Source organism: Aythya marila, assembly GCF_965140915.1.
Source record: "Aythya marila genome assembly, chromosome: 17".
In the NCBI taxonomy this organism is placed as follows: domain Eukaryota; kingdom Metazoa; phylum Chordata; class Aves; order Anseriformes; family Anatidae; genus Aythya; species Aythya marila.
Window position 1 is genome coordinate 343,723 of NC_139058.1, and position 26,387 is coordinate 370,109.

Consider the following 26,387-nt stretch of genomic DNA (forward strand, 5'->3'; position numbering starts at 1 on the left):
TCAGGACAGTTACATGTGAATAAGTCCTTGATGCCTGAAAGTTGATTTAAATTGTGCAAGCTTTGCTGTGTTTGGTAGGTGTCTGTGAATTTATGTGATCTATAACAGATTTCCATGAAAGCAGGTTTCTAGGACAGACTGCGTTTTGCTCTTTGATCCTGCTGGGCATTTGGCCATCTCACTCCTCCTGCCTCCCCTCTTCAGAAGTACCCTGCTGAAGTTTGGGGGCAGAACGAAACTCTCCTCGTGGGCTGGCTGGTTCAAAATTTATACATGTGGTTTAACACTGAAAATGGTCCATATTTTAAAGACATTTCTTGTTCTCTCAGGTGTGTTACCTTGGATTAAGTGATCAAAAATGATCTGTTCAGTTTGAGAGGGAAAAAAATAAATTGATTTTCTTCTTTTTTCTTTTCCGGTGCTTGCAGTGTCAAGTACTATCTCATTGTTAGATCTGATAAATCCTGAGAGGTATCTAGAATGACAAAATTTCTCTCAGCTGATTCATATGTAGAATGAAAAGCAAAAGGCCAGTGGCTAATTTATAGGACTAAAATCTTCCAATCTGCTAATCAGTTGCAATTACTTTTTTTTTTCCCCCCATATCCTGTTCTTCAAAATTCTCCATGTTCCAAGAATTTAGGATTCTCAAAGGTAGTGATGAAAAATATTTACTAAAGCACGAATCTGTATCCTGAATACAGGATACGTTTCCAAAAAAATCTGTTACTGAAAATACATTATTATACTAAAATGTAAGCAGTCATGCTTTTAGTTCAGAAGACTGTGCTTAGGTTATAGGTTTTGGTTTAATGCCACAGTGTTTGTAGGAGTTCTGAATATTCCTAGAACTAGGAACAGATTGTAGCTGTTGGTGACAGCTGTGGACATTGGTGAGTAGTGTGTTTGGGAGAAGAGGTTTGTGTTCTTGTTTGGCTGTTGTGTTTTTTCTTCTTGGTTTTAATCCAGTCTTCTAGCTAAAGATACAACAAAAATAGGCTGCTTTGTAAAGTTAATGTATGCAAATTTACAGTTTGCAGTGGTCAGAGGTGAACTGAATTGTTTTCCTGTTACAGTGTAGCATAGGAGAAAACCTGTCTTATAAGGTGAAGGATTTTATTTATTAGTAGGACCTCGGGCACTATGTCATTTTCAGATTCATGTCATAGCTAGATAGCGCTCTGCTCCTGATTTGCTTACTTTGGTGTCATTAGTTTGTGGAGACTTTCTGCAAGCCAGCTCCTGTAATGATTTTTTGTCTGTCAGGCCATAATATTGTATGCAATATTTTAGTCTGGCAGCACTTTGTGTGTGAAAGCAGTCCATCTGCGAAAAGATTTGTTCCAGTGTGTTTCGAGGAACATTTCTAAGGAGACAGCTCCATGTTGATGCACATCTGAAGAGTGAGCTCAAATACAAGACAGTAGGCGCATTGCCTTTGTGAAGTCAGGAGCTGACCAGGAGTATTCCAGATTAAAAGAAGTAGGTACATAGTTGTCAGTCATGGTTATTTTTCCCCAAATGTACTTGCCTTCCTATATCTAACCAGACCATTAGGTTAGGTTCCTGTGGTGAGCGTCTCTGCTAGTCTTATGAGAAGGAGAGCTTTGGAGCGGAAGGACAGGACCAACTCCTCCGGCTTGATGTTCTTACCCTTTGCTGAGACTGATGCAATTTGTAGGGTTCTATGAAGTACAATGAGCCTGCTGGGTTAGAACTGCGTGAGCATGGGTCTGGGTGGTGGGATGATAAATGTCAGCCTGATGCCAACCCAATGCAGGTTAGCTTCTTGCTGCCTTGCTCCTGAAGAATAGCACTTACAGTAGTTTTAGAAGTGCTTGAGTGGCAGTAAAGCAAGTTCAGAATCTGTGGGGCCTTGTGCATACAGCATGTCTGCTGGGTCTGAACACTTATATCTGAGCTTAGTGTTTGTAAGGGTAAATGGGTGAGTTTTCATCACCTGTTCTCTTTGAATCCAGTTAGTTAAACCTTTCAGACCCATCCAAGTATCTTGAAGCGTGTTGGACTATCGTTAGGTATGAATGAACAGCTGCTGACCTACTAGTGACACAGAAATAAATTATTCAGTGTGTCTTATTTGGGAATTCAGAGGCTTCATGCTGAAACCTACAAAACTGTGTTATGTCTCTGACATTATGAGGTTTCATCATTTTGTCTTCAATTATTCACTAAGCCTGCTTGTTCACCTCCCAGCACTCTGGAGTTGCAGCTTGATGGCAGGCAGCAGACAGGGCTGAGATATCACTTCTGCTCTTTGTTCTTGTGGCTTTTTTTTGGTACCTTTTGGAGGAAATGTTCTTGTTGTCAACTGTCTTAAACCTCTAGCCCAAGGTTATTCAAGTTTTTATACCTCCTACAAAGAGCCTACAGCTACCCCTATTGCTTGGAGATTTCCTCAGCAAACTGTAATTATTAACTTCTTCCTACCTTAGAGATAAATTTTAGTTTTCAGCATGGCTGCATTTGTTCCACAAGAATGCAACAGTGAAACAACAACATACCATTTTTCAGAAAGTCTCCTGTGGAAATGCCAAAATAGAGGCCAATGGAACAGGAAGTTGAAAAAACTATATAATAAAGTATTTATCCTTGTGAGCCCTGCTGGCAAGGTCTGTGTGTTGGTGGCACAGTGCTGGCTCACGGTCATCCCGCTGTCCACCAGGACCCCCAGGTCCTTCTCCCCTTCACTGCTCTCCAGCAAGGCGGTCCCCAGCTTATCCTGGTGTCTGGGAGTTCTTGCCCAGATGCAGGACTCTACACTTGCCCTTGTTACGTTTCATTAAAGTTCTCCCTGCCCAATTCTCCAACCTGTCTAGGTCCCGCTGGATGGCAGCCCAGCCTTCTGGCATGTCAGCCACTCCTCCCTGGGGAGGGCGATGCCTGGCTTTCTTTTGCAGAATTCCCAAGTCTGTAGCCTCCAGAGGTGCTCGTGCCCTCTGTTTGCCAGACACAACCCTCTGTATAATCTATCACCTGGCACTTGCCTGCATCAGAGTCCAAAAGTAATGAGTTCCTGTTACTTGGAAGTGACTGTGAGATACAAATTCTTTGGATTCCTTTTTGGGTTTGATGTTTTTGTAGCTGTATTTGCATGATTTACAGTTTCTGTACAGTGCTAACACTGTTTTGGTGTGTAGAAGTTTTAGAATGCGGTAGATAATTTTAGAAAAGAGAACCAAAATTAATCTTATGAACTGACCACCTGATGAAGTTTTTCCTATGGATGTTCACAGAAATGTCTTCATTTCTCTTGGGGTTCTGTGGAATGGAAAGTCTGAATAAAGGCTGGAGTCTTCATATCAAGCCGTGCCTAATGCCTCAGACTTTAGAATATTTTCTTCTATGCCAGGACTTTACAGAAGTAGTGGAGTTCATGGGATATGTGAGGGAGACCAAAATGTTTCTATACAGAGATAGCTTTTGCATTCTTCCTCATCAGTTGTACAACTTCAGCAAAGTGGAAAATGGAGAGAGCACATGAGGAGGGAGCAGAGCCTGTCACTTATTGAATCGCCTTTGGGCAGAGTTTGGACATGCCTGGTATTGGCATGCAGCCTCTGAAATTCAGGTATGTTCTGTAATAAAATATTCTCTCCTGCCACCCGTTATTTGGATAAGCACATTTGTAGCTTAAGATGCAAGAAGTTGAAATAAAGATTTCCGTTTGATTCTGCCTAGGCGGTCCCCACAGAGGGAACCTTACTTCTGCATTCTTGTTACCTTCGGCTGATGCTTTTGGGTTTGCAATAGGCACACATTCAAGAAATGGGGTTAGTGAAGAATTTGGTGGTAAGCAAGGCATTTTTGTGGGACTGATACAATTCTAGTGACTAATAGTGACGTTGGAAATGTATTGAGTACTCTTGCTCTTCTTTTTGCCTGGAAGAACAGATACTGTTAGTTCACGTTTGTGATTTCATGTGTTAATGTCCGCATGATGAATAAAGGAAGGTAGATTTTGTTGTTTTCTGGTAGCCCAGTGCAGGCAAGGTGATGTTTTGTGTTCCTGGTGTGTAGACCCATGCTAGCAAGGGAGACGTTATCATCTCAGGGTTACAGAGCAAGCGCTGGGATGGGCTCTCTGCTGCTACTCCGTTTCACCCGTTCTCCAAAGGCACAAGTGGATCAGTCCGTGGGTCATTCATTCCATGGCTGTTGTAACCAGCAGTGCAAAACCTCTGGCAATCCAGTGAAAGCCAACTCTCCACTCCAGTTCTCCCTGTCTCAAGTCAGCATTGATGTGGGAAGGAGAGAATAGTCACAGTCCTATAGCTGTTCAGCCTGAGTGTTGGTGAAAAAGAACTTGGAACAGCTCCTCTGTGTGAAGAATTTATTACAATTTATTAGAGCAAGAAAAAGTGCTGGTTTTGGACTTAACCTGTTGCAGACCACCCTCCCCCCCCCTCAGAATGACATCTACTCTGGAGTCGTTCTAAATACTCCTCTAACACCAAAACAGAGAAGTAGCAGGGCAATGAAGAGGAAGCAGATGCTTAGCAGGGAAATAATTTACAATGTACCATTTTGATGGTATCTCTTGACCCTTTCAGGGCAGTTCAGTAAAAGCTAGTAGTTTCCATAGCAACTACAAAATTACTTGGTGCTTCAGAGGTCTGTGATAAAGGAGGCGGCTTGTTATAAGGAACCACAGGGTTGATGTTTCTCCCCTTTGCATTGCAAGAGTAATGATCTGGCAGACCACGCTAAATGTGATGCCCATACTGAAGAATTTTTTCCATGTTCACCTTAGTCAGAGATTTTTATATGTAGTACTTCCACAAACTTGATTTTCGCCTTCTCCCCCATCCTCAGCTTTGTCCTTCTTGGCAGGCAGTGCTGACAGAGCGCAGACGGAGAGGACCGTGAGTAGGAGCCAGTGTTCCACAGCAGACGCACACTGGGCATACTGGGCGTCTCTGCCACGGTCCATCCTGAGCACCAGGTGCTGCTCTGGGACATCTGGAACTGCTCTACCCTGCAGCGTACCTGGCAGCCACCTGTGTGTAAACATGTCTCCATTATCTTGCACGTTTATTACTATGCATTTCATCTTACTTTTGTGTTATATTTTGTTCGCTCTTGGAGACTATACCATTGTGATTTTTATTTTTACTTCCCTTCCTCTGTTTTCTAATAAAGTACTTATTTCTGCCCTGAGATAGGGAGCCTAGCTCAAGATTACATAGGTCTTTAAAATGAACCTGTGGAGATATATGCTAGGAAAATGGCTTTACTACAAAGCACAGTGTATTTCTGAATGCTCTCAAGGTGTGTTCCAGCACACTTGCATCTCTGTAAACATCTTGTCATATGCATAGCTGATGTTTTGATGGATGTGTCTCGCACGTTGGGAAGGTGGCCTGTGTTAAAATCCTAAAATGTCTGTTTAAAATACTACAATACCTCAGTTCTTTGACATTTAAAGCACTCCTTATATTTGAAGCTGATCAAAGTTTATCTGTCAGCAGTTACAGGGGTTTTGAGCCATTTGAATAAAATACATTGGTAAGAGAAGAGACCTGATTCTCTAGCCACTGCATACCCCTCCCCCCATTTTTTTTAAATGTACACTTAAAACTGTGCTGCTTTAATGAAATCTCAGAGGATTTCTGTCAGATTTTTTTTACTCTGCTGTTGACTGCTACACCTAATATCCATTCACCTCTCTCTTAACAACCCTGAAACAAATACATCCAGGTGAAAATGAGGAGGAAGCTCAATGACCCCAAAAATCCCCATGTGCTTCTGCAGTGATTGTTCAAAGGCTGTAACTTAGCAGGAGGTGGGAAGGAGACTGCATAAAAAGCTTTGGGGATGTCAGTGAATGTGGACATCTTAGAAATGCCAAGCTGTCACCTCTCCTTCACATCCAATTTAAATTTCCAAACAGGATGCTTCAGGAAGATGACATTTGATTTCCCGGCATTCATGTGAGGCACAAAGTTGTGGAGTTGAAAACATAAGCTGGTGGCAGCATGTATAATTAGTAAACTTAATTTTCTTATTAGCCAGCTCCAAAGAAACCAATTTTTACACGTCTTGAGTTAGGTTTATAAGGTGGTTGACAGTTAATTGTATGTCAGATGATGTGGCTAGACTCAGGTTTCAAACAGAAGGAAGGCTGAGCTCCTGCTTTGTTGGTTTGTCCAGATAGTTTTGTATTCTGAGTGAGTTTTGAGGCATGTCATTTTACCACATACAGAACTAAAGATCTGTAGAGATTGTACTGCTACTTTTCCATGGCAATCTAGTCAGTCTTACGTTTAGTAACACTTCAGCATAACCATACCAAACTCATACAAACATTTTAAATTTATTTCATGTTGTCTGTCCTGCTGCCTAATGTTTTCATGTATGTTTTGCTCTAGTACTGTGAGAAGTCAGTTGTTGTAGTCTAAAGTACTTCCACAAAGCTATACTGATTTCATGACCTGTGTGTGTGGGAGGGGGAACACAACACCATGTGGTCATAGAATGGTTTGAAAACCACTGAAGTATCATAGAATTACAGTGATAATGAACAACACAGTTGCCAGAAGTGACTGGGGATGGAAGTTCAGTATAGAAATTGCCTGTCAGAAAAAGTCCTTCTGAGCATTCAGAAGGAAGTGGCAGAGCTGCAGCGGTGCATGGGCCAAAGTACCCAGCTGTACCATTTTAATGTGCTTGTCAGCTTGGCTTGTCGGGCCTTGTGCATGTTCAGTGGATAGCAGTAAATTTCACTGATAGTTAAGAAACAAATCGTTACTGTTTCACAGATAGATGCACATGCACTAGTTGCATTCTTGAGCAAGTATTGGTAGTTGAGTCACTAGTAGTCTTGTCATTCAGAAGTTTTTTGTTTGTTAGTTTTTTCTGTAATGTTTCATTTATTTTTTTTTTCTGTAATGCTAAACTCAATAAAATGAAAACTATTTTTGGAGCCAAAGTTTTTTTTGTGTGTGTGTGTTTTTCTTTTTTTTTTTTCTTTTTTTTTTTTTTTTTTTTCAGAGCCTTTTAAGAGGCCTATTGCCGAGTGTAGATTACTGGATCCTTTCTGCACTGCCACTCGTTTACTTTGTGCAGTCTTGTTGTGTTGCATGCCTAGGCCAAAAATTACCTGCCCAGTTTTAGAATGGAAATGAAAATGCATGAAATGACTTTGTGGTTGGGTGTAAATCTAGATAGTAGAGCACGTGAGGAAGAGGATAAGAGACACATGGTTGATCTTCCTTTGAAAGGCACATTCCCAGGGAATTCCCAGGTCTGTGCTGTGTCATGTGATTGTTTCTAGTGCTTGTTTCTCCTTGCTAAAAATGATCAGATCTGACTGCAACAGCAGGAGCAAAATCAGAATTCCTGAGGTGAGGCAAGTGTGCATTGTCTTAAGATTGTGCTTATCCTCTACCTAAACTTGTTGTTAATGGTAACTGAAATAAAAGTAAAACACACTGCACTGAGAATTGGCAGTTCCTGGGCAATTCCTGCAGAAACTTTATCTCTCGCTCTCTCTCTGCTAGAGAGACTGAACCTTTGTGTGCCTTGGCTAGCGCTAGCCATTTGGAATTGCCACCACTATTCACTATTAACTGTTGTGCTTGTTCATTCCCACTTCAAATGTCTTATGTCTTTCTCACCAAGAAAAATAAAAATCCTCATACTACGTTTGAGATTCAAAGAAAACCCAAGGGTCCGCCCCTTGGGGCGGTTTCTTTAAAAGAAACATTAAAAAAAAAAAAAAAAAAAAAGGCAACTGTCTTCCTTACCCGTGCCTTGGAAATACCCATTATGTGAAGTGAGAAACGTTCCATAGCAATAGCCTTATGGCCAGTGTGAGAGTTCTACAAAGGGATTGTATTAAGCATGTGTGTTTCATTTTCTTAGTATCAGAAAAATTTGTTGCTAAAACCAGGGCAGGTAAGCAGCTATAGAGCTATGGTTTTAGAAGGAACTTTAGTTACCCCTTGTTGCAATGCTGAAAATGAAATAGAAAGCAAGTGTACTGTAACTGTAACTTTCCTCTCTGATTAACTGGAAATTTTCTCCCTAAAATGTCCTTTATAACTAAGAACAAAGTCACTTGTCTTTTTCTCACAGCTGCATCTTGCCAGCCTAGCTAGTCTTTTCAATGACTTCAGTACTTTTCCTTCATAATTACCATATTTTAGCCATATGAAAAATGGCAAGATTTAGTACTCATCTTGCTTAAGTACCTTTGTAAATGGACAAAATCTCTACATGAGGAGACCTCTGTTTTCCATCCTTTTTTGGAATAGCAAGCTAATATGGCTATTAAAGAAATGAGCAGATTCAGAGTGTCAGAGTTTAAAGCTGACATCACAGAGCAGAAAGCTGACAGAAAACAAATGTTTTATTGATTATTGGACTCAAAATTGGAGATGTCCCGTTTTAGCTCTGAAGTGCTAGTGTGCAAGTTATTGTCTCTGTCTTCCAGCTGTCTTGATTTTGGCTGATTCCTTTTCATCTCAGTTTACTGAATCATAGAACGGCTTGGGTTGGAAAGGACCTTAAACATCATCTGGTTCCAACCCTGCTGCTGTGGGCAGGGACAGTGAAGCTGTGAAGGTCCAGTCCTTCAGGCAGAGAGTGAATGCCTTTATTAGGAGAAAACTGAAAGTGTGGAGGGAGGTCTGAGACCAAACTGCCAGGACCCGCCTGCCCTGCAGAATTGGAGCAGGGTTACTAGGATGCATCCTGCTGGGGAGCGGGGATGTAGAAGGAAGGCGATGGCACAGTGGTTGGCTGTCTTGTTGGGCAGTTAGCAGCTTCCTTTTTGGCAGCCTAAGCACTGCCACAGGGGTGACAGGGATGGTAATAGCTTTCTTCTGGTAATTTAGGTCCTATCGCATAGGAAACATACTCATCTGCAGGATGTCCGGCCTCTGTGTACTGTGGGACTGAAGGGAGGCTTTGCCAGTATTTTCCTACAGGGGAGCTGCTTGAGAGTGTTGTCCCATGGTTTGCATGCTGCTGGAGCTAAATGTCCCTTTGGCTGTAGAGCCAGCTGGTAGCTGCGTGCTGTGCTGATGCTGGAGGATGAAGGTGGGCCATTAATGCTATCTGTTGGAGCTGCTGGCCTAGAAAACACAGACGAATGCTGACAACAGTAATAATAGCATTATTTATTCTTAAGTCCAGGTTTCAAGATTTTAGTCAACCTCTGTAGTTTTACTGTAAGACACTATTTACAAATCATTGCACAGTATTAGTTTAATCAGCAGTTGTGCAGCTAGGAAAAGACTTATTGTCTTAACTGTGAATCCAGATCACCAGGACTTTGTCCAGTCCATTAGTGCTGTATTATCTAACACAGATCTTTGAAATATCTCTTGCTGGATTTTCTGTGAATGCCAAGCCTCGTGACTGTGGGATGACCAGATGCTTTAATGTCTCACTTCTAGATTTTATTGTGTGTTTTCATTGTGATCCACCTAAACTTGCACAGATGGCCAGCCTGCAACATGGAGAAATGCTGAAGAGGAGGGGCAGTCATTTAAGCTGCTACTCGGATGACTAATTCGAAGTGAGGCAACAAAAGTTTGAGGTGGAACATTAAGGCTGAGCAGCAAAAAGAGTAATTGTGATGGGTGTTTTCCAGTTTAGGACGTGATTTTTATTATTCCCTATTTCCCCTTTGTACTGCTTTTTTCATTTATTTTTCTTTCAAGGGTACAATTACAAATAGTAGTGTATGTTTGTATATATTTGAATTCTGCAAAGATTCTCAACACGTTAAATATTGCTAGAACTGGAAGAACTGTGTGCAGATGTACATTTGCAGATAAATATTAAATGTTAACACAACATAAATCATGGTACAGACCTGAAACTAGACAAATTATATGTTAGAAACAGTCCTTTCACTGTCCCAAACTTTATTGAGAAACACCCTACAGGTGTCACCCATTTATTTTTAGTTCTGTGTTAATTCTGTGTCTATTAAATCTTCAATAATATCTTACTAGGATTGGTGTTACTGCTGGAAGGTGGCTTACCCTTTCTTCTGCAACTCTTCTGCAATTTGTTTAGCCAGAAATTGAGTAAAACTTTATTTCTGCTAACTTGCAGAGGAATTCTAGATGACGCTATACTTGCTTCTGTGCCTGTCAACCTAAATGACAACTTGGTTGTTCTTTCCCTGTGCTGTATTTGGGCGCCAGCAGACTGGTTGCTGCTTGTCTAGAGTGCTTTACTGCACTCAAGGCTAGTTCTTACTATTAGATAAGGCTTAATAGTTGTCACTGATAAAAGTGGGAAGATTCTGTTTCCACGCACTGCTGTGAGAGGTAAGAGATGCTCCCTGAAGAGGAGAGTCTAAATTGTAGCTTGTATTTCTAGAGCAAGCCTGGAGCAGGCAGGAATGGAGCAACAACATTAAGCTATATAAAAAGCTGTGCAGTTAATTTTTGTGCTAAATTAAGTAAGCAAAGACTTGACTCCGTTACTAATGATTACATTTAATACCAGTGGGAAAATGACTTGTGCAGTCTCCCACTGGTGATAGTGGAAGCACAATTCATAAGAAAAATGAGGCCCTTTGGATAAAACAAGGCATAGTATTTTACAAACACACACACCCCTTCCTGCTTTTCTATGGAGAGTCAGTGGGACCTAGAGGAAATTTCAACTTTCAGGTGACATAGTTTTTGTTGAGACATCTTGGAAACAGGGGTGAAATACAAAGAAGCTATGCTGCAGAGATGGTACATCTGTCAGATGTCTGCTTGTTCTTTAGGGTAGGCTAATAGTACTGCTTCAGGTGCCAGCTGAGTATATGGATTCAGGACGAAAATTGTTATCTGGGGTGCAGTTTTAACTGTGAAAGCAGCATTTCAATGCATATGGTCTGCAGGCAGTATTTATGCATGTGCTTGCATGTGTTCTGAATTAAAGCACATTCTTCCCTCTCCCCACATTCCTGAAATCCCACAGCAGAGATTTGTCCTGTATTTCTCTCAAAAATTTGGCTGTAAAGCAGTTACAATTAGAGAAGAAAGATTCAACCTGGTGCCTGGCCCCAAGAAGCCATAGTGGCTGTTCCCGTATTTTCCTCCTATTCTGTATTCATGTGTGTTGTATTCGTCAGATGTTGGCTTTGCTTGCGTGCGAGGCCGTGAGGGAGCTGGGTAATAAGTACGGCACAGCCCCACGCAGGACGATGGGTGTGTCCAACATAGAAGTGTCCTGCAGACTCAGGACAGGCTGATTAAATGCTTCATAGATTATTCATGCTATTTTTGGCATCATCTGCTGATCTTGCAAACTAAGGGAGTATTGTAGAAAAAGTATTTCTATACATTTGCCTTTTCTGTCTGGATAATTGGTTGTCCAGAGTCTGAAGCTGACATGACTATAAAGGTGTTTTGAATTTCCTCCCTTGTGTACAATGAACGTTTTTGTCTTAAGACAGATTTTTTTTCCAAGTCTTCCATATTTGTTTGACAGTTATTTTCTGGTCCAGGTTCATCTGTGTCATTCCAGTTTCATCTTTCTGTCTCTATTATCAAGTTAAAAGTTGGCTGGCAGTTCATGATGTGAGTGGGACTCTGAAGTTTGATGACAAAATTACTGGATGAATTCTAGTAATGCAGCTTGGGCAAAGAATATGCAGTGCAGCGTTACCACCCACAGGATTTGCAAAGGGATCACCTACAGAAGGCGAGGGGTTGGGCAGAGAAGGGAGAATGAACAGATAGAGGTGCAGGAGCCCTCAGCCCCCCCAAAGGAGTGTCGTGTCTCCTGCTCAAAGCCTGTGTGGATCTGCAGCAGCTGAACCTGGATTTGCCATGAGCAACGTGAGCTGGCTGCGGGCAGGAAGGAGGGATGCCTGACCCTTGGCGGGTAGAAGGCCACAATGTCTTTGTCATTGCACTCCTTGTGGGCAGCTTGCTCTCAGTAGGATTTCTTGCTGGCGTGATCTGAGAGGATCATCTGTTGTATGTGTTGACCTTCGCTCATCGCGTTCTTGAAGGGATTGCCCTACTTTAGAGAGAAAGTTACATTTTCTGGTTTTCTACCTGTTTAGTTCAGTGTGACTTAAGGAAGCCATGTGACAATATGCTCTCACTGGGCTCCTATGCGCTAATTGATGCCCTGGTTCTACCTATTTAAGAATATTTATAAACAATACACCATCCTGCCAAGTAAAGAATGTAATACGGACCTGTGTGAAAACGCTTGTACCCTGATACTAAATCATATTCTAGAAATGTGAGGTCATGCATCAGACTTTCTTAGAAGAGGCAATGGTAAGACAGGATTGAACTCCTGCAGCTGTTTCCTATCTCTAACTCTTGCAAGCATTGTGTACAAGATGCGCTGAGGATCCGAGTGATTTATTGCCATGGATTCTGCAGGGAAAAGTGGTATGAGCCTGAAGAGTTGTACCAGACCCTGCTTCAGATGCCAGTACAGTATGAATATTTGCTGTGAAAGCCTAGACCACTGGTCCAAAAAAATTGTAGTACATTTTGATCCTTATCCGGTAAGAAAAGCATTGAATTATCTAGGACTTCCTTTACCAGACTTGTTTTTATTTAGCAGGGTCTTGGGAAATATAAAGGAAAGACAAGAAGTCCCATTCATATTCATAAATGTAATTTCTTTGTCCTGTATTTTTATCTTTATTGCTTGTTTTGTATTAATTGTAAGCCAGTTAATATTGCTCTTCCTAAAACAGTTTGTGTATGTTGATATTAGAAGAATTCATAACAATATCAGAACCAGTGTTAATATCAGTCATTTCAGTGATTTCATTTGCATTCTAATCCCGTTTCGTGTTGCACCTGAAGATCTAATATTCAGGTTCTAGATGGTTGTGTAGATGGGATCTCAGGTGACAAGGATCAGAACTCTAGCAAGAGTTTTTACGTTTGCATTATCTGTGTGCTGCTGCAGCAGCCAGTTCAGTGGCAGCTCCTCAAAGGACAGGACAGAAATTCTCCTTGTGCATTAAATAGGCTTTGATAAACACAGATGAAAAAAAAGACTAGCCTGAATAGAAACTACACTGGTCAATAAATGGTGCAGAACAAATAGGATCTGTGTTTAGAATTCTAGAGAGAGGGAGGGAGAGGGAGAGAGAGAGAGAGAGAATGCCTGTTAGGCAGACATTTAAATGCTGCTCCGGCTCAGCCGTCAGCCTCCTCCAGAAAACAGAAGTGTTGGATTAGGAACATCTTCTTTCACGTTCTCCTCTTGTTTATACACTTTATCTAAAGCTAAGGGTAGAGATAAGCACTGAAAAATATTTTTGCCATGAAAATAATGACATGTCCTGAAAAGCACAGGGCAAAAAGGCAAGCCTGAAAAAATGTGAGGGGAGCAAAATCTCCACGAGGAGGGAAGAACTGTTACGCTTTGGGTGGGTCCTGTGCTGGGTGTGTTGCAGCTTCAGAGCGTAGGCATTCCGTGCTTGGGTTTGCTGAATAAGCCGCCTCTGTTATGGGGCCAGTTTTTTGTATGGCTTCAAACCACAAGTGCCAAATATATTTTGCAGGTTAATTAGAATGATTTTTTTGGTTTTGTTTCCAGAGTATCAGCAGTGCTTTCAATAAAGCACTCATTATTCCATCCCCGTCCTCTTTTCCAGACCATCTCCACTCGGCTATATGAAATCTGTAGCTTGTCTGAAGTGATGGCAGTTACCTGGCTGACTGAGAAGTGTGAGGCTGCAGTATGGCCTGATTTCCCAGAACAGAAGGTCCATGGGTGTGTGGACTTACTCTCTCTTATGCTAATAGTCTCTCTTGCTTAGCACCAGTGACACAATCAGATCAGCTCTTTGCTAAAGCTGCCTCTTACTTTTTAATCCTCTTTCCTGTGTAATCACTCTCGCTGCGCTTGCTGTAGGGGTTGGCAGTGAAGACATCAGCAGAAGGATCACGCAGTTTGAGCTGGCTCTGGCTAGAGGTTATGCAGTAGATGCTGTTAGCCCGTGGCGTGCTGGTGAATCTGGAGGTGGGAGCAGCTGAGCGAGTTTAGTTGTGCTCACACAAAGGACAAGACAAAATAGTTTCTATTGAGGGAGATGCATCGAGTGCCAAATTTCATCAAAGAGCAAGATTTTCTTTTTGCATGTGTTTGAATTATTGTAGACGTTCTCAGATTATCCTTGCATGTTCACCAGAAAAGTCAGGAGAGCAGATCAAAAAAGATATAGGAGCGTGGGTGTGGTGGAAGGGAGGGAAATGGAAACACGGTGAAGCAGCTGAGGGTGTTCTGGAGAATTCAGCAGAAAATGAGGGATGTTATCGAGGAGATGCTATGAAGATAGCAATCAGTAGGGGGGTGTAGGGAGGGATCAAGGAAACGATGGTGAGCAAGATAAGGAGATATAGGAAATACAGCTTTACAGCTCCTTCTCTTGAAACTAAGGTGCATGTTTCAGATTCAGGTTTTGTTTTGTAATTTGGCTATTTCTTGTTCTTAAGTAATTTTATAGAAACTTTGTTTGGCTGTTTTTTAATGTAGTAAAGTTTCTCCTCTATTGACTGAAGCAGGGCTTTGTTATTTTGTAGGGTATAAGCGTCAGAGCTTAAAAGTGTCTCCATTTTAGCAAATAAACTTCTGTTCAGATTTAAGTGCATTGTAAATTGTTGGAGAGTGGAGTTCCACCTATCACTTAGAGAATACTGATTGCCAGCTGCAGCGCTGCAATACTTGACCCTTCCAAAACACAGGTCCAAGCTAGGACCCATGTGGCATATATTAAAAGGAGAATCAGGATCTGCTTCCCGAAACAATACTAGAAGTGGGGAGTGTACTGAGCAATCAGTTCTTTGCCAGAAAAGACAAAGGACTTCTGTGTATATTTCCTGTTTGTTTTTTTTATTTTTATTTTTTTTCTGAGCTCTGCAGCTATGCATCAGCAGCTGACCTCAATGAACCTGTTCATAAAGCAGTGTTTGTTTACCATCCGCTATGGCGTTTTCTTTGTGAGAGCTGCAGTCAGGAAACTACAGGGATTTGCTGACACCGTGCCTGTATGCTGACAAGTGAAAGCTCCTCTCTCCCCAGTGAAGGCACTGATTGACCAGGAGGCTTGAAGCCAGCATTCACATCACTGAGTGTAAGGGGGTACACGGGCAGTAACAGGGGTAAGCTGTCAGGAGGGGGAGGTATCTCTCTTCCTAGAGTCATCTGCTGGCTCCCTGATGAAGAGAGGATGGGAGAATTGTCTGGTGTCCCACTCGCCAGGGCACCGTTATCTGCAGGTTTTTGTATGCTTGTTTTTTGCTTTTCTTGTTGTTATTTTTGTTTGTTTTTTAACTTTCACAGAGAAAATGAGCAACATTTTTCTGCCCCAATTGGTCCAGTTTGTTGGCAGTTGGGAGGTCTGATGAAACCAAAGGGAGTCTGGACTCGGGGGAGTATGGGCCTGCATGTCTTGAAGTATGCCTGTGATCTGTCCTGAGTTGGCTCTTTCTCCTTGAAATACGTTACTAGATGCAAATGAATACTGTGGACTTCTAATCTATTGGTGCTACACTGCAGGTGCACCATTGCAAGGAGATTTAAAGAGAGGGGGAACTTGATTCATTAGTATGTTAACAAAGGATTGGGAAGGCCCTTTGCAAGGTGATGCTCTGAGAATATCTTGCTGTTACCACAGGTCCATGCCTCCGGAGCTCTATGCATAGGTGTGAGGCACAATCTGCCCAAAAAAGGGTAAGGCTGATGAGATGAGAAGTAAAACTAATCAGTGCAAAAAAGACACCAAACCTGTTCAAAGAATTAAAAGCTTAAAAGCAGTTATCTTTGAGAAGATATAAATAAGAGGAAATAAGGTAGATTTATGCAAAAAGAACAGATGGCCTGTTCTTACTTACTTAAGCCAACATTTCAGGTGGAAATAAGGTCTCAGTCAGTGTAGTTGAAATGTAAGAGAGAGTAAATAAAACTATGTACAACTAGTCAGTTGTACCTGCAGCTGAAGCAGAGCATAATCCAAGAAACAATTGAGCACCGGGATTCAATACCAAAGTTACCTTTTTGGAAGGAATTTAAATCCTTCCATTTCAGCGTATATATGGGTGAAAATATTTCTTGCATTGGTTACCACTTATCTGACTGCCCAAAGGTTTTCTTCCAGCTGGGGGGGGAAGGAAGAGTTCTGGTGCCACCTTCCCTTCGAGATAAGTAACCAAAGTATAGGTTTGTGAGGTTTGATCTAATACAGCATTTCTGGTGTTCCTCAAAAATGTGATGCAGAGCCTGAAAAAATACAAGAGATTCCAGCTTTCTATATTACATTGAGGATGCAAAGAGCCACTGGTCAGAATACACCTGCTGTTCTTTTGTCCTGTCTTTAGCAAAGCATCATCTTCTTGCTGCTTTAATCTCCTTTAAAGGAATCAATGGGCTTTTCTTACCTGGGATCACTGGTAAATAAATATGCTTTTCATTTTAGGAGGAGCAACGTGCTCTAGGTGACCCTGCTTGGCAGGAGGGTTGGACTAGAGGATCTCCAGAGGTCCTTTCCAACTTCAACCATTCTGTGATTCTGTGAGCGCTCTTTCAGTCGCGCTATGTGAAGATCAGAAATGTAAAGTTTACTGAAGCGTGGGAAGATTCTGTCTTCATCAGTGTTGGAAAGATGCTCTTTGTCTCCTTTCTTCAGCTGCAGCTGCTGGCTCCCTGCCTTTCCTTTTCCTTTCCTCTTCCAAGGAGTGATTCTCTCCATTTCCTCTTTGCAGATTTTTCCCTCGATATGGTGTCTTCATTCCAATGCTAAAATAACTTGTGAATGCCTCTTTTGGAGAGGAAATAGATGATGTGAATGCTTTTTATTTATTTTGTTAAAGGACTCTGGGGAGCACAGTATGTGGAGAGGGTTCTGTATAAACTGGAAACTGGAGGAGAAAGGAAGAAAATATTTTTGTGGGAGAGAAATTGACCAAAATTTTCCTTCAGTTAAGATTAATAGTTTTTGTTTTTGTTTTTGTTTTGTTTTGTTTGTGTGTTTGTTTGTTTGTGTTTTTCTTTTTTTTTTTTTTTTTTTTTTTGTTTTGATTTTTCTATTGGGCTCTGAATGCTCGTTTGTATTCAAATTAAGTGGTTTCCAGGAATAGATGTGGGGAGGAAATAAGAACTCTTTGCAGCAAGGACATGGAGCGTGCATGCTGCTGAACCGTATACTGTTTGCCAATCTCTTCCCTGCCTCGTTTCTTTCTATCACCTGGAGCCTGTGGTCTCCCCGAGAGCAGAACTCGGGGCTGGGGGCTCTGTTCCTCAGTGCTGTGGGATGCACACTGCAAGCTCTTGGGGAGGCAATGGTCAGTGCAGCAGGCATGTTGCTAATCTGCACAGTGCTCTGACACCCTGTGGCCAGGCTTTTTTTCTGTTGTCAAGTTGCACGTGTGGTGGGTTTTTGTTTTTTGTTTGTTTGTTTTCCTGCTAGGAGATGTTTGTCTGAATTTCTGTACAAGAACTGGTGTAGGGCAGAGGCTTCGTGTGTGTTTTGTTTAGCATGCTTGTTCCCCATTTTCCTCACAGGGGTCATTTTTCTTCATGGGACACAAGAAAGCTATTTTTTACTGCACCTGTAGCTGAGGAGTTCCTGAAGCTGAGTTTCTTACTTCTTCTGCTACAGCCTTTGTATAGGATGGGATGTAGAGAGCATTGCGCTAACTACATGGTCCCTTTTGAACCCTGGAAATCCTAACCATAGTAATTCCTCGCTTCTGTAGGCCATGAGAGTATCCTCTGCATTGTCTGTAGCATCCATCACCCTTCTGCCTTTTCATTAAAACTCTTCCCTTCTGCCTTTTCATTAAAACTCTTTATACGGCTTTTTGGGTTTGGGGGCTGAATTGACATTCTGCAGTGTGCTTCTGATGTGCCTTCAATACAGGTAGTATGCATTTTGAGAGAAGAGGTGACAGGCTTCTACCTTTCTGTAAAGCATGAGATGTTAGATATGCACAATGTGGAGTTCCCTTGCTGGCTGCTGTGTATTTGTGCCCTCATCCTTGATAATTGGATTAGGCAGGCACATTAGTCCTGGGTCTGTGAAACCAGCCTTGGCCTGAAAGGCCCCTATCAGAGACATGCTGCATCAAACTGCCTCTGTCATGAAGCAGTAAAGAAAGTAATTAAATTATAATTCGGGGGGGGGGGAAGGACTTAAAAGTGTACATCATGATTTAGGTGACAGCACACTCGCTGCTTGGAGAACTCATGTTTTATGGCTGCTTCACATCTCTTAGTTCTTTATATTTTCAGCGATTTAAAGCATCATGCTAGTAATCTAATTAACATTGAATTGGGTTTCCAGTACAGTAGCTTGTTTGGTTCAATAAGAACACATTTATACTAAAGGTTAATGAAAAGAATTTTGCTTTCATCAAATTCATTAAAACTAGTTCTACAGTCAACGATTGCTAATGGAAAAGGAATTAAATATTCATGTCTCTAAATTTCTCATGTCATTTCTGATTTTCCTTAATCTCTGCCTCCATGGATTGGATTCTGAAAGCATCTGCTGAAATACCAGTTTGGATATCAGTTGTAGATTTATCCCATGCAAGTAAAAAGACCTTCACACATGTACTCTTAAAGTATCTTGAGCACAATGTATCTGTTGCAGATGGGTACAAACAGTGATTATGTCTTACTCATGAATGCGATACTGGGAGCCAATCTTAAGGAGCAGTATTATGTTCTTTAAGCACTCTTTAATACAGTATAAGTTTTTATTTTCTATTGTGTATCTTTACTGGTGCTATCAAAGTAGTTTTCAGTGAACCAAGAGTACAGCAAAGTTTGGGTTATAAAGATATGAGTTGGACATGAAGATAAAACTTGAATAATGGATATTAAAGATGTTTTTAAAGATTTAACACTTTTTTTTTAATATATATATAATATAGTGTTCAGAGGTATGTGCTACGAATATGTCTCAGCACTTGGAGTAAATATTGGGTTGTGGTTTCTGTGCTCTCTGATGCTGTAGGTCTCAAGGTACCTCTGCATATCCTGTGAGCAGAGGCTTTGCCATTGCTTTATGTGAGTAGGACACGTTTCTGCAGTTCTTGCTTTGTGTGGGGGTTCTTGGTATCACAATTGAGGGGAATGCAAAAGCTCTGTTTGGGAATGCTTTTCAGATGCATAGTGATGATGTTGATATAAGAATGCAAATGTGTAGTGAGAAGAGATTGAAGTTAACTTGAAGGTATTGCATGGTTCCATGAATGGTTTCCACTGAAAGGAATAAACAAAGAAAAATGTTCTTGTAAATGTGTTCAAAATGATGAGTGTCTTGGCTCAGTCTAAGAAGTGCATATATAACATGGTACTCCAAATTTCACTACTTGTTAGTCTGTGGTCTGATTCTCACTTTTGATTGCATTTCAGTTCTTTTACATGGTTGCAGTAAGAGCAGTTGCTCACTGTACTTTCAAGCTCATTGTATTTAGCATGTCTCACCTGTGCCCTTCTTTTTTTTTTTTTCAAATAATTTTGTTCTTTTTCATTGTTGTTGTTTTGTGTGCAATCTCATTTTCTCCCTGCTCATGGTTCTGACTTGTGTTTTCTGCACTGTTGGTGCACTTCTGGCTCTCACTCCCTGGTACACAGCCTTTATCTCAACACAGTGCTCTTCCTCACTTTCTTCAGTTCCATCAAAATATTCTTGCAAGAGGAGGGTCTTCCTGCCTCACTTCAAGACTCATAGTCTGGGATTATTGAACTGCCTACTCTGGTATCACTTAACGATATCCTGGTCACTTTGTAAATAACCTGATGCAGCAGCATACTGCAATTCAACAGTATGGCGTATTTGTTTGCTTAGCTCTCTGGCTGATACAGTATCTATGTTTCTTTAACTGTCAGTTCATTCATGATAAAACCAACAAAAAAATCCATCCTAAGTGTGGTACTTGCTTTGTGTGCACAGAACATTCTCCCTTTCCCTTAGGAAAGCTAACTTCAGAATTCTGAATTGGGCGTCCTGGTTCAAAAGTGATTCTGTAATTGGAACAGAATGGTGTTCACATGTACTGTAAATTGGAGACCTGACTTTCCAGGGGTGATACAGGCGTGAGATGGGTTGATGAGTCAATAGATGACATTTGCTGCACCCAGCAAGTGGGACAATGCTGGGCCCTATCTGCATTGAGAGATGCATGTGGATAAGGGAGATTCTGATCCTATTTGGAGTTTTGTACAGTATTTCATTGCAACTTGAGCTTTCAATACATTTTGTTCTCTGCTAATACAGTGTTTATATTGGACTCATTGGTGAGAAATTTTGAGAAAGGAAGTGTGTTCTTTCTATGTTCTGTGAGCTAAGAGAGTAGAAATGGAGGTCTCAAGAGAATGAGCATTTGGTTATAAGAAGGTCAGAATAAGTAATTTGCTGAATCCAAGGGGAAAGCTGTGTGTCTGAATAGTAATTACCATCCCTGGTCTCCAGAGCACTTCAGAGGCCTTGCAAAGGTCAAGGAAGTCATCACACAGTGGGGATAAGTGACTGGCTGGACAGTCACAAACCAAGCTGTAATGCTGGATTTTTCCAATTATATGTAGCATGACCAAAGAATCCTGAATGTGATCATGTAGTGTCCACCAGTGTGAGGTGACTGGCAGACTCAGTATTTGTGACTTCTACCAATTTAGTAACTGACATTTCTTCCTTTTGTTTTTTCAGGCATACTTCCGACAGGGCGTAGCCCTTCAGTATCTCGGACGTCATGCAGATGCACTGGCAGCATTTGCATCGGGTCTGGCTCAGGATCCCAAGAGTCTTCAGCTTCTGGTTGGCATGGTCGAGGCTGCCATGAAATCTCCCATGCGAGGTAAGCGCCAGGAAATTTTCTCAGGTGATCTGCTGCTGTGGTACTTAAAGGCAGTAGTTTCAGTCTATGGTAACTCTGCCAGCATCTTAGGGGGAGAAATCTGGAGGCCTAAAGGGAATGGTTTCAGGATTTGACTTTTCTGCTGAGAAATAGAGCTCAAAGTAGGAGGAGGAAATAAAAAAAATAATATTGTGATTCAGTGGGATGGCAAGATGGTGACACCCCACTCAAGAAGCACTGGAGAGATGAATCAAACTGGCATTGTGTAAGAGTTCCAGTGAAATCCTTGCTGCTTTGTCTTTCATGCAGTAGTGGTGCAGATGGAGATGTGCACTACTGTGGCCCTGGCTTTATTGTTACAAGGAACAATTTTCCACAGTGCTCTAGTGCTTGGCCACTGGGCACAGGGAGTCCTAAATGGTCAGGGCCAGAGTTTGTCCAGAAGAGTACTCTGGCAGATTTTCCACTGTATTATTGTATCTCAAAACAATGGTCCGGAAGGCAAAAGTCTGCTCTGCTATTTCATTTATATTTGGGAAGAATGTTGACATAACGTGGACATTGAGGTAGTATTAGCTGTACCTGTTTTGCCTCTTTCATAATGGTCCCCATTTCCAGGGACAAAGATTTTCCTGTCTAGAGGAAAGTAGCAGTATCCTCTTTGCTCTGTTGCTCTGTTTCTCTTGCAAGCTCTTTGTTGTTGTGTCCCAATGGTATTTCGGGGAGGGGGGGGAAGGGGGATGGATGGCAACGACACATGATAATTCTCATAATTAGCAGATGCTGCTGGAGGCCCCAGGGCTTAGGGGTCAAGAAGCACTGAAATGAAAAAAATATTTCCGTTAGTGTTTTTTTATTTTTTTTCTTTTTCCCTGTGGTGTTTTTCTCTATCCTTTAATATGGATTCATCTAGAAGTTTCTATCCTATATAGCAGTTAATGTGTGAAGCTAATTTCATTCGGTACCCAAATGTACTGTGGCTGCTGCTTAGCATGCAGGTGTTGTGGTATTACTCTGTAAGCAGCCCCCAGTCTAGCTGGATGATCTCGCTGTCCTGACATACTGCAGCTTTGTATTTATATTGCTGCTCCCTACTGTGCTTCTCAGTGTTGCTGCTTTCCAGTTGTTATCCTCTCACTGAGTGGTTGGCAAATTTTAGATTAGCTTTGCTTATAAAGTACTGGTTTTGAGTGTGTGTCTATGCTGTAGTACTGCAATGAATATTCAGGAGCTTGGTCCCACTGAGCTAGGCACTCTGTGAACACTTCAGTAGTTGTTAGTTATCATTCTGCCCCCCTTTACAAGAGTTTGCTGCCTATGAGAGACGTAGAAGATCTGTTTGGGTATCATGGTGTAAAACCAGTCCTGTGTAATTTGATTCCATCAGGATAATTGATAATTTCAAGCTATGGGTAGACTGGTTTGAGTGGTTGCTTCCCGAATACTTGCATTCAGAGAAAGAATATGAGCAACTGAAAAGGCAAAAGGGTCTGTAAGTGTTAGTGTTGTGCAAAAAATTATTAAAAGCAGACACTGAAGGATTCAGGGAGGGTCTGCAAAATGTAGAGAAGCTGAAACTTGCTTCTATAGCAAATGAACCCCTGATGCTGCATCTTTCACCTGGCTGTGGTGACGTTTCTTCCCTCCCTGTTTGCTGTTGTGTGAGAGGAGCAATGACCTCTGCATTGGCCCTTCCATTACCACGCTAGTTCACCTTTTCTATTTGACTTTAGGATTACCAGGAACCCTTCCTTGCCTTGTGCTTTCCTCTCTCTCCCTATGCTTGTATGCATTACCTGCCTAGGATTGTAAAAACTGTTAATCAGTTTTGTTTCCTGATGGCATGTTACAGCAATTATTTCTATTCTCTTACATCTGCATTTAATCCCAGGATCTAACTGTTTGTTGGTAAACGGCATCACACTCACACAGGGAAGGGTAGGAAATCCTCTTTTGTAGTTATTCATATACATTCTGATTGTAGAGGGGCAGAGATGATGAAAACTAGGAGCACATGGCATTCTGAGGTTGCTGTGATAATGTTGATTCAGGTGACAGCATCTAATACAGAAATCCTGCTTGGTCATAAATATGGAAAATGAACTCAGCGTGGTCAGGTGGAGCGCAGCAAACTCTGGAGTCCTGTTATACTGATGTCTTTACTGAGACATGCAGCCAAGATGTTTTATCAACAGCATGATAAAAGCAATTAGACACATTATCACTAGTCTGTCAAGTCCAGTGCTGTTTTTCTGCAGGTGTACCTTCAGATCCTGGCTGCTTATGAGAGCAGGTAAGGCTGCGTAGGTCGAGCAGCTTCTTTCTGATGTTTTTGTCACTTCTCTTGGCACACGTCATGTGCACAGTATGTGGACAGGCACAGATTTTTCAAACATTCAGCTGAAGTTTGTGCTAAAAGAGCAAAACCTACAGTGCTCAAATACATTGCTGGTGGCCCGTTTCCAATCTCCTATGAAACTCTACAGGTGTTTTCTGTATTTTGCCTGCCATTAAACCAGTCTTAAGATCTCAGTATAAGACTGCTCTGCATTCTTGTACTGTCTTCCAGAAGTGCTTTCTGCAATGGAAGCACCAACTTGCTTGTTGACCTGACTTGTCTCAATATGCTTGTACTAAACATTAAACTATGTGTTTGAGCCCTGAATTCCTGTAATAAATCTTGGTTTGATTTGGGTAGACTGGCCCTTAACTCATGTGTCGTTTGGTTACCAAAAATGGAGATGAGGTGTTAGGTTGGTTTATAGATGAAAATAACTTCATTTGTTGAGTAACTGCTTTCCTTTATGTATTTTAGAGTCTCTGGAGCCAACCTATCAACAGTTGCAGAAGATGAAGCTGGACAAGAGCCCCTTTGTTGTGGTGTCTGTGATTGGCCAGGAACTTCTTACAGCAGGCCATCACGGGGCCTCTGTGGTTGTCCTAGAAGCTGCCCTGAAGATTGGCACTTGCAGCCTAAAGCTGCGGGGATCAGTGTTCTCTGCACTGAGCAGTGCTTACTGGTCCCTAGGGAATACAGAGAAAAGCACCGGATACATGCAGCAGGACTTGGATGTAGCCAAGACTTTAGGTAGAGTTCTCATTTCACTCGTTTGAGTGCTAGTTTGGTGTAAATGGAACAAATTAATAGTTGTGCTAATGGTCAGCATCTCTCTATGATGCTCAGATTCGTGTGGTATTTTACAAGCTACCAAATCAAACGTAAACTTCCTTGAATGTGTGAACTATGGGCTTGTGCAGCCCTGTTTACCTATATGTGTGAAGGGACAAGCAATCAATAAGTATGCTAAGGTTTTACAGGGTCCTCTAGTTCTCAGGTGTCTTGTATTTGGGGACTAGTCTTACTTGCTGTGCTCAAAATGTTAAATGTGTGTTAAATGAAGCAGTATGTTTGTATGTGGGATTTTTTTTTTTTTTTTCAATAATTGCTTAGAAAAAGGTAGTCAGTCTGAGCTTTTGAGACAGTTGCTAGGGAACAAGAAAAGAAGACGGTAGTAGATGTACTTCATGTCTGACCTGGGCTGCAGAATTGCTTTCTGGTGAAAGCTGTCATGCTCTTGTGTTAAGCCCTGGACCATTTAGTTGTTTTCACAAAGAAATTGCTAATGTCAAACAAAGAATAAACATGGAAGAATGGGAGGTTGGCAGGTGTCAGGCCAAAGAAGAAACTAACACAATTCTAAAAATAGGTTGAGGAATATTCTATAAGTTTCTGAAAGCCAGGGAGATTAGGCTGTGTATTAAATATGAGGATGAGTTTGTTCTGATCTTGGTTCTTACACTGGAACATCACTTGTACAGTGTTTTAGTCTTTCTGCTGGATGTTTCCAGCCACCCTTTTGTTATCTAATCTTTTTTTTTGTTTGCATGTGTCTCAGGTGACCAGACGGGAGAATGCCGAGCTCATGGAAATCTGGGCTCTGCATTCTTCTCCAAAGGAAATTACCGGGAGGCCCTTACTAACCACAGACATCAGCTGGTGCTTGCCATGAAACTCAAGGACAGAGAGGTAGGAAGCTTATTAAATAGACTGAACTAGGAATCATGCATGGTTTTCTAAAAGGACACAATCACGTCAAGAAGCCTTATTTGTCTGATGTGTTATTCTGAGAACTCGGAAGCTCTGTAATTTGTCTTTCCAGCCTTACATTTGCATTTTTAATGGAAATTTTATGTTCCAGTAGATACAGTATGTACGCACGGGTGACAGGATGCTTGTTTTGTACTTTTGAATGCCTCTGTCTCTATTCTCCACATGACTTTGAGCAAGTCATTCTGCCTCTGTCTAGCTGCCTTTCTCTTTTGTTCTCTGTGCGTAAGCTCCAGGTAGAGGCTGTTGCAGAGTTAGGCATTGATACAACATTGCTGCAGTTGAGTCCTGGCTATCACCAGCTCTCGTTTTCCCTGGTATGTGTGCTATCATTCTGAACTCCACAAGGGTGCATCCCGTGTTGTGCGTTTTCCAGACAAATAATGAGCTAGGTCTCTGCCCCAAACACTCACAGTCTCCGTGAAATATACTTTGTTTAAAAAGTACTAAAAAAATAATCCATGCAAGCCTTAAAACACAGTGTTGTGTAAAAGGTAGGGGTTGTTTGGACTGGATCTGATTTGTCTTAACTATATACCCTTCAGTTCTCCAAGTGTTGTGCCGGGCGCCCTGCCAGTCCAGGGAAGCATGATTCGTGGGCTGAAGAGTTTGTCTCAAGAGATTTTCACTGAAAGTTCACTGTGAGGACAGAGTCATAACTTCAGTGCAGATTACAGAAACAAAAGGATTATTTTCCTCCTCCAGTCTATTCTTCTGTACTGTGAATAGGAAAGTAGAGGACTAGTGAACTGTAGGGCAGATGAAGGTGTTGGCTAGGGGCAGCAGGGCAGGTGTGAATGTAAATGTGAGCAGTTTGGGGGAGATACAAAAACTGGGGGAACCGTTTTCCCACTGGTGACTGTTGAAAAGAGCAACTTAAAATATTTAAGTGCTTTGCTGAAGTGTTTTTTTATGATTTAAATACCAAGTAAGCCTTGATGTGATGCATCCTTTGGTAGGTTGTGGAAGGACTGCGATAGGAGGAATCTGCTCAACATTTTCTTGATTATTTTACCAGCTGGAAAACCTTATGAATTACTCCTGATGTCCCTGTTTCTGTTCATGCAAAGCAGAGAAGCTGTTACCATTGTTTTTTATAGTTTTCTTGATTGGGAGTCCCTGTTCTTGCTAAGAGTCTAACTGTTCTTGCTAAGAGTCTAATCTGCATAGCTGTTCCTACTCTGTGGTGTTTCTCTAAGCAGCAAATGCCCTCTCCCAGTTGTGTGGAAGGCGCTGCAGAAGGAAATAACAGGAAGCTCGCTGTGCCGGCTCTTGGCAAGAACACAGCAGTCTGCGTTTACCAGAGCCCCTGAACTGGCCCAAGGAAGCAAGTGCTGATCTATTCCACTGACTTCAGGCTGCTGATCTAAACAGATCCCAATGGTCGATCTGGAAAGAACCCAGAGAATGAAGTCTAATAGTGATAGTTCTTAGTTTATGACACATCTGGGCACATAATT

The 26,387-nt window shown here is 41.7% G+C and overlaps 1 protein-coding gene across 4 annotated transcripts in view; it reads left to right on the forward strand.

Annotated features, from left to right (window-relative positions):
- TTC28 (tetratricopeptide repeat domain 28) overlaps positions 1–26,387 on the forward strand; it is a gene marked incomplete at its 5' end in the record, with an annotated part of 156,886 nt that overhangs the window by 64,500 nt on the left and 65,999 nt on the right. For all 4 annotated transcript variants that reach the window (XR_014318671.1, XM_082773929.1, XM_082773930.1 and 1 more), the window contains 3 exons: positions 20,672–20,819; positions 23,635–23,907; positions 24,716–24,846. Coding sequence is in view for 3 of the 4 variants with exons in the window: in XM_082773929.1 (XP_082630055.1) it covers positions 20,672–20,819; positions 23,635–23,907; positions 24,716–24,846 (552 nt within the window). The remainder of the gene's footprint in view (positions 1–20,671; positions 20,820–23,634; positions 23,908–24,715; positions 24,847–26,387) is intronic.